This window comes from Pyrus communis, chromosome 4 (assembly GCF_963583255.1).
Source record: "Pyrus communis chromosome 4, drPyrComm1.1, whole genome shotgun sequence".
NCBI lineage: Eukaryota > Viridiplantae > Streptophyta > Magnoliopsida > Rosales > Rosaceae > Pyrus > Pyrus communis.
In genome coordinates this window covers 29,648,951-29,657,759 of record NC_084806.1, presented here as the reverse complement: position 1 = coordinate 29,657,759, position 8,809 = coordinate 29,648,951, and the positions used below count along the sequence as shown (strand labels likewise).

The window sequence follows — 8,809 nt, the reverse complement described above, 5'->3', positions numbered from 1 at the left end:
GTCTAAGAAGAAGAAGGTAGAAATTTGCATCCACAAATTGGTGTGATTTACATGCTCATAGAAGACTCTCGCATTCAAGGTTGCTCATTTGTAGATTTTTCGTAAGTTCTTACTCTTCGAATTTTTATTTATAAAAATTCTTTGATAAAATGTAAAAGAAAAGTACAATGACTAGAAACTCGAAAACCATGACAAACGAAAATTCCAACGTTTAAGAACTGGGACCACAACGATCCACAAGGCTCAATGCAACGACAAGTGGAGCGGCACCACCACCACGGGGTGCCACCGTAGCAGCCACCACGGTAGCAACCATTGTGGCCACCCACAGTAAGATCCGCACCCACGGTGAGCAGGCCACCTCGCAGCAACTGGCCCAAGCCCGTGCCACAAGGCAGCCAACCAGATTGAGTAGGCCACAACCCAAAAGGAGCAAGCCTTGAAGACAGCCCAGCTTGCTGCCACTTCAGCAACCAAAGCCCAAGAGCAAGCCCAGGCCCAAATGCCAGCAGCCGAAGCCTAGCAAGCCCATGCCCACACCACAGAGCAGCGCCAAGCCAAGGACTGTGCAGTACAACATCTGGCCCAAGCTGCACCGAGAAAGAAATAGGCCCAACGCCCACACACACTGCACATAGGGCAACCCATGCTAGCGGCCCAACCCGCTCATGCAGCCCATTTCAAGATACAACCCACTTCTGTGGCCCAGCCCACTCCTGTGATATCCCAAGCAGCCCAAACCAATCCAAGACCGGTTCAACCATCCCGGCTCCAAAGTTTTGGGCCAACGATTGAATCGAAGGCATTTTCACCTCATTTTTCCGCATATTTGATATTTCCCAACTCAAATCTCGCGCCTGGAGCCCATTACACTTCCATTACTCAAGGACACACATTCTGTCCAAGCTCTTCCAACCCAAATGACAAACAACACTTGTCTCAACAAGTCATTGAGTTGGCAAGTGCCCTCGCGCAGCAAGCGACCTTGGGGAATCAGCTCTTGCAATGCCTCGAGATGCAACGTGCCCCAGACGAGGTGTCCTGAAGTAGGACAAAGGCAGATAAAAAACCTTTCCATCAAAAGTCCCGACAAGCAGCACCTCGACCAACCATAAATCTAGCGTACGGGCAGTGTACACTCCCGACTAGCCCCCTAAGATAGCGTATACTCTCGCCTTAGCACGCGGAGGAGCATGCACTCTCTGTTAGGCCCACAGACAAGCATACATTTACAGTTGGGGCCACGGTCCAATAATCAACATAAGCAACCTTACAGGTGAAGTGTTCATTCGTGGCTAGACCCCCAAAAAACATCTTCCACCTCACATCGGAGTAGGCAGCACGACGGACAGAGATAAGCAATCACTCATTCTGACCCAAGTGTAACTGGCAGCCTACGAGACAATCACTCACTTGCTAGGAACATACCACATGCACCATAACCGCAGCATAAACGAGTCGAACACATTGAAGAGCAGCCTAGACTAGTAGGACACGATTGGGGGCAGCCGAGAGCTTCGCTACCTTAACAAAGGCAAATTCAAAAACAAGTAAAGAGGCTCCTGACAGAGCGATTGCGCAATTTCCAATGCAACGAGGTCACTAACAAGGCACTACGACAGGACATAACCAACATAAGTAAGTCACCCTTCACGGACGAGATCGAGCTGACAAAATCTCCACACAAGTTCAGCATCTTAGATTTCATATCCTTCAAAGGGGATGAAAACCTAGAGAGACTCCTAAAGCATTACCAAAGCGCAATGATCCTCTATCTGAACAACGACACTCTCATGTGCAAGATATTCGCCACCACTCTACAAGGCAAGGCGCAAGATTGGTTTTACACCCTTCCGCCACAATCCACCCGGAGTTTCAACAAACTTTCTTTGGTTTTCACCAAAGAATATTCATCCTATCGCTCGATCGAGAAGAAGTTCAACTACTTGTTCAACATCAAGAAGAACCCAAAAGAGTCGATTTGCAACTATATGAAAAGGTTCAAAGCAAAGAAGGCAAAGATAATCCGATGCAACAACTCGATAGCTAGTGCAATCTTCCAAAAAGGACTCCCAACAGACCACCTGCTGTTTAGAGAATTGATCATGAAAGAAGATCTAACTCTGGCAGACCCTTTCACTCTGGCAGATAAACATGTACTTTGGGACAAGGCTCGCCGATGCACATTCAAGGCAAATCTGAGCAATCTTGAATATGAAGTCCCTCACTACTCTGAAGGAGATTCAAGGTCTAACCAGACAAGCAGCTGCACTCAACCGTTTACCCTTGCAGTCCACCGATCAACATAAGTCTTTTTTTCAACTCAATAAAAAAGGTGTAACAAGACAAACTGAAAGACAAGTGTAAGAAATGACTTGAAGAAGTACTTGACATCATATCCCTACTATCCAAATTGGAAACAGCGGATGACTTATTTACATGCTTAACGATATCTCAAGCAGCAATAAACTCTACCCTCATACGAGAAGAGCTGGGGGCCCGACTACCTGTATTCCACAGTTCAAAAGCTCTCCCCGATGTGGAAACCAGCTACCAGAAATTCAAAAGCTAACTTTAGCGACAGTTGTTACAACCCAGAAGCTCAAGTTATACCTTCAAACGCACACAGTCATCCTCATGACGCACTATTCCGCCCAATCCAGACGTGCGACGATAAAGGTACAGACATTGGCGGATGCAAAGTTTTCTGACGAATGAAACAACTTAGCCTAAAAGGCACGCCAAAGGCAGACAAACACTAGAACGACACACTCAGAAGCAAGTTTTGCCCTCATCGCCCTAAAAGATTTTACATAGGAGCAACATGTACTGGCAGTTGAGCACCACATCTTGTTGCGCACCACACGGCCCCAGTCGACCCTTACTAAATAATTCCACTCTAGAGTGGCCCAATACCGGCAGTTGAGTATCTCCTGCTATGCATAACATGGCCTCAGCTCCATGGCTCCCTACCACGCCCTCACGCCTAGCCTAGCAGACGCAACAGAGCAACCCAACGACGCCTCGAAGGTAACAGAGCACACCCTTGATGGTTCAATGCTTGAACAAACGATCACTCTAGGCTTCAAAGCATCCAACAACGAACCAAAGTATGAGGCCCTACTAGCAGGTGTCCGAATGGCAAAAGAATTTGCGGTAAAAAATCTTGCAATTCATTCTGATTCCTAGCTAATCACCTGCCAGACAACTGGGAGTACACAACAAAGTATCCGAAGATGGCGCAGTACCTAGAGAAGGTACAAAAGCAGCTCGAGGCATTTTAGACTTACACCCTCACTCAAGTTCCACGGGCAAACAACGCCCACGTGGACTCGCTAGCTGGCCTAGGCTCCGCCCTCGACTATCAACTCAAACGCTCTATTCCAGTGGAGTATTTACACAAGCCAAGCATAAAGGTGGAGCTAGGTGTCATAGGTTAGTACAACTCCAAGCTTCCAAGATTTCATTATAAACTACCCGATTAATGGCACACTCCCTATGGAAAAATTGAAGTCTAGAAAGCTCCAAACAAAGGCAGCATGCTATTACATATGGAACGGCATTCTCGTCCGAAGATCCAACATTGGACCACATCTCCGCTGCCTATTATGTCTCGACGACCTACAGATTCTAATTTTAATCCACGAAGGTGTTTGTGGAAATCACTCCAGAGGCCGATCCTTAACACAGAAGGTTCTCAACGCAGGCTACTACTGGCCTACTATGCATCAAGATGCTAAGGAGTTAGTACAAAAGTGCGACCACTGCCAACGTTACTAGCCGGTACCAGCATTGCCTGCCAACGAACTACATCCTCAGACGAGCCATTGGCCACTCATACAATGGGCAATAGACTTAGTAGAGCCAATGTCGCCCGCTACTGGGGGCATAGGCATAATGACCGTGGTGATTGATTACTTCACCAAATGGGTAGAAGCCGAGCCCATGACAACCACGACTCAGACGGACATAGAGCGCTTCATATGGAGGAACATTATTTGTCGATTTAGCATCCCTCAATCCATCATCACAAACAATGGCCCGCAATTCGTGGGCAAAGATTTGGCGAAGTTCTTCTAACAATATGGCATCAAGCAGCACATGTCCACGCCAAAGTTGTTGGAAGTATGCCCACAAAGCCACTCATTTGATGTAATAGCTTTTTGGAATACTTATTGTGTTAAACTTTTATATGTTTAATAGAGGGCAAAGCTTATTGTTAATCACTATTTATAGTATCTTGTGTTTAAGCAATAAGGGAATCCAAGGAATGTATTTGATCTAAGAGACAAGTGATTTAAGTTAGTTAAATTAACGAGACCTTTCTCTTATGTTCATTCCTAAAACGTTCCTAGCCATAGGATTGCCAATTGGGCATTGACAATCCGCTAAGGTTAGTATGTGTTATGTCGACTCAAGCGTGAGTATGAACTAGTCTCAAGTCATTTGGTGTTGGACACTAAGGCAAACACATAGGTGCTCGAAAGAGTAATCGAGTACACTGAACAACGATCAAACGAGAGTTCGAACATACATGTCATGTGAGAACTCGATAGTTGCAATATGCAAAGTAGTCCTTTGACCTGAGGCATCATTGATGTCTAATGGTTAGGTCCTTGATCTTTGATTATGTCAACGGCATTCCATTGGAGTGTCCACGACATTGTTGGGGTCAAGCTATCTAGTCATGTAGGCATATGAATGCACAACAAGGGATCTCTAACCTTCCATGGTGGAAGGAGAATACTCTAAGATATGATTCGAGAGTCTTTGGCCAAAGCATATGAATATGACTAAGGAAGCTTGTTCCAAATCTTATTCAATTGAATCATATAGAGAAGTATCACATTGGATAGTAGACATGAAACAAACTATCACTTAAACAATGTGATTAAGAGTATTGTATTAGAGAAGGACCGTATTGCATTGTAGTTGTAACTGGATAGGTTCTCCAACCACTTCTACTTAGCTTGGGTAACCATGACATGCTGCTAGGCGTCACCCATGGTTTGTGGAAGCCCTAAAGATTAGCAAACACTAATTTTAAGGGAGAATTGAAATGTGGTTTCAATTCACAATTGATCGTTAAGAGTAACATCGCCCACTACCTCGCTAATTGGAACCTAATGGATCGTACACCGAGTAAGGATATAAGTGAAGAAATTATATGAAATGGATAAGCAATTAAATGGTTTAATTGAAGAATAGTCAAGATTAATTAAATAGTTAATTAATTATACGAAACGTTCGTATTGGGCGTTTAAGTTAGTTTTGGGCTTTGGGGCACAAAAACGTTTTGGTTCACAAGGCCCATTATGTTTAAGTTGTATGACAACTAAAACAAAATGGGCAATTAAGCCCAATAACAACATATGGCCGGCCATAAGGGTGAGGGGTAGCAAACTTGTATTAATTACAAGTTTGCCACTCACATGAAATGAAGTATAAAATCAACATTATAGCTTTGTTTCAAATTAGGGGTTTTCTAATTGAATTTGGGTGAAACATATTCTCTCATTTTCTACATAGAGGCCGGCCACTTAGGGGAGGAACATCTAGCAATCTATTCTTCCCTAAGTCATCCATTTCATCTTCACACTACATCTTTGGTGTGGAGACTTAGAGACACCAAACCTTTGGTGTTTTGGAGAACAAATCCTCAAATCCTCAAAGAAGAAAAGGAGCACTAAAAGGGAGGAAATCACAAGGAAGATCCAAGGAGCAAGGAGGTGACTTGAAGGCCCTCCACTTGGGTGAATCCCTTGTGCAATCAAGGATGAGTTTCAAGGGTAAAGAATCTCTAAATTCTTATTCTCTTTAATATTGTTAAAGAGTCTTATGGTTCACCATATACTAGGCTTTGAAAGTCATGGGTTTTATGAATTGTTTTTGGATGCATGCCTACTTTAATTTGCTAATAGTTTGCCTATGTATTCAAATGTTCTTTACATGTTCTTAGCTAGGACATAAATTTTCCTTCAAAAGTATCCCCAAGGTAATGGGTAGGCCGAAGCATCCAACAAGACAATTCTCGACTGCCTCAAGAAATCCCTCTCTGACAAAAAGGGAAAATGGCCAGACGAATTCCCCAGATGTCTATAGAAGTATCATACAACCAAACGACAAGCACCCAGTGAGACTCATTTCTCTTTAGTATTTAGTTTAGAAGCAATCATTCCTCCCAATGTCATTGTGCCATGTATCAGCACTCCACTACCAAGCATCAAGCAGAACTGAAAGGAAATGGCCACAAACTTAGATCTGGCAGAGGATGAGCATGAGAAGGTCATCACCTACATCACAGCCTACTAGCATCAGCTCCTCTCCAACTGCAACAAAAGGGCCAAAAACCGGCAGTTCCAGCCCGGATATCTAGTCCTAAGAAAACCCTTCATCACTGCCAGCAAAGAAGTCTCCAAAAAGATAGATCCCATCTGGGAAGGTCCATACAAGATCATTTGAGTAGGCAGCAAAGGTAGTTACACCCTCGCCACCATGAATGACAAAAATATCAAAAAGCAGTAGAATGCCTACAATATGAGGAAGTATTATGTGTAACCTCGCACTACATCAAAGCTCGAAGACTTAAGAAGCTCAACGGGCACCACCTCGCAAGCCAAGGATTATCCAGTTGTTATGCAGTTCCTACCTTACAGCTAAATTCTCATTCATTTTACTCGTTTTACAATGAAGAATTCAAAAGTAATCTACAACTTGGCTTGGTTGCATGCTTAGAACAACTGATCACTCTTACACTTCAAAACAAGACCATACCCCTTCTTAGGGACTTATCGTAGGAATTACACCCCCTGGGGACCAACCAGACTCTCCAATGCGAGAGGGTAAACCAATCCCCTGACACTCATTTGGGTCTGCTCTCTAGTGCGAAAGGATACACTAAATGCTCTCTAGTGCGAGAAGGTAAACCAATTCCCCGACACCCACATGGGTTTACTTTCCAATGTGGAAAGATAAATTTTACACTCCGAATATCCAGACGTGGATGAGTCAGGCTGCCCTGGTGTAACTGGGTGCACGATGGTTGCGCCGAGATTCCCACAAGTAGCCATAATGGTCCTTTTCAAGGCTTAGCTAACTGAAGGATTTTGGGTGTCTTGGCCTAATCCATGAGGAAATGGGCCTCAGAGACAGAAGAGGCACATTAAGTAGCATGCCCTATTGACAGCTACCCTGGAACCTAAAGCTGCTACCGAGTGCACTAAGGTAGCCTACGATTTCTGGAAAACTGCCTATGGCTTGCCCTTCGAGCAGTAAAGTCGCACTAGACCTATACTACCACACATTCTTATGAAAGGTTAAATAAGCTAGCATGCATACACGAAGCTTTATCCACTGCCAACATGCTACGCTGTCGATAATCTTTACCTCTGCTAAGCACGGAATGATCATTTAGATCTACACTAATTCCTAAAGTGTTGTGATACTTGCGAAATTGGTTACATAAAAGGCAAGGAGTTCTCTCGAACCCTTGCTTACGAAATTCCATATAACCACGTACTTTTGATACGACAGGTTAGCAAATTTCATGACCCAAAAATATTTAGACCTTATGGTTACAACCTTGCAAAAGTTCTACACCAACACCTACAACTGCATAGGCTACGCAGGCCTGTCTACTTATAGAAAAGTAGCACGTCTGCTGCTGGTCTAAAAGTCAAAGGTTGAGGGTAAACAAAAGAAGCGGAGATGAAGAAAAGTGAAGGAAGCAAGTTTATTAAATTTTCTAGCAAAATTGATAAACAAATAGCAAAGGCTGAAAGAGTTCAAGAAAAACAAAAGTAACAAGGAAAACGAAGAAAATCCTATAGGCTACCTAGAAGACTACCCTTCAGCAGCATCATCTGACGCTTCACCCCCCCTCCTGCTGCTCCAGCTTGGGCATCAACCTCTCTGACTACTTCACCAATAGGGGCCTCAAAAGTAAAGGCAAGCAAGCCTTTTGGAGAAATAGAGAAGGTTTCAAAGTCTTTCCCAGCAAACTCGAAGTTAGACAGCCTACCAAAGAAATGATCTACATAACCCAGCTTGTAGAAATTGGCCTAACTCTGAACAAGCGAAGCCTCGAGCCCAGCCTTCTCACTTTTCGGTTGCTCGTTCTCCTCAAGCAAACCAACATGGACGTGTTGCAGCTCATCCATTTCTTTCTTCAAACTTTTGTTGATCTTCAATGCACCTTAGAGTTCCAACACTTGAGGTTCAAGCCTATCAATGACCTTCTTGAAGTGGATCACTTGGTTATAAGTAGCAATCAACTCTTTATCCTTTGCATAAGTAGCTGAATGAAGCTCATAAACGACATGCTCAAGATCTTGAATATGAGGTATGTAACATTCGATATCCTTCTCTGCACTTTCATACTTAACTTGGATCGCGTCAAGCCTAGTCTTCAAGTCAACAATCTCCTAGTGAGCAGTCTTAAACTTCAAAAAAGTGGCAGTAGAGATATTAGACCCTTTCGAAGCGACGAGCTCAAATTCCAACCTCTTGATCTTCTTGGCATAAGAATAAGCTTCGACTGCTACAGCCTTTGCCACCTCATTGGTAGCCTTGGTATCCTTTTGGTCAAAGAGCATAGACTTGGTTGACAGATTAGTCATCTTTTGCATCATGACAAGTAGGGCAGTCTTCCTATACTCAGTCGTATGCTTCGCAAATGAACTTGGGCAAACAACCCCTCTAACACCATCAATAAACTTGGCACAAACGTCCATGTCTTCAAGCAGATATGGTTTCAAAAGTGCACAGTTCTCAGCAGCCTCCCCAGAAGCAGGCTTAGTGGATTTCTCAT

General features: G+C 43.8%; 1 protein-coding gene across 1 annotated transcript; it reads left to right on the top strand.

The window, feature by feature from the left end:
- The first annotated feature begins 1,763 nt into the window (after window positions 1–1,763).
- On the top strand, window positions 1,764–2,309 carry LOC137732968 (uncharacterized). The gene has a single exon (XM_068472197.1). It carries the CDS (start codon window positions 1,764–1,766, stop codon window positions 2,307–2,309), a length of 546 nt encoding a protein of 181 aa, XP_068328298.1.
- Window positions 2,310–8,809: the final 6,500 nt, after the last annotated feature.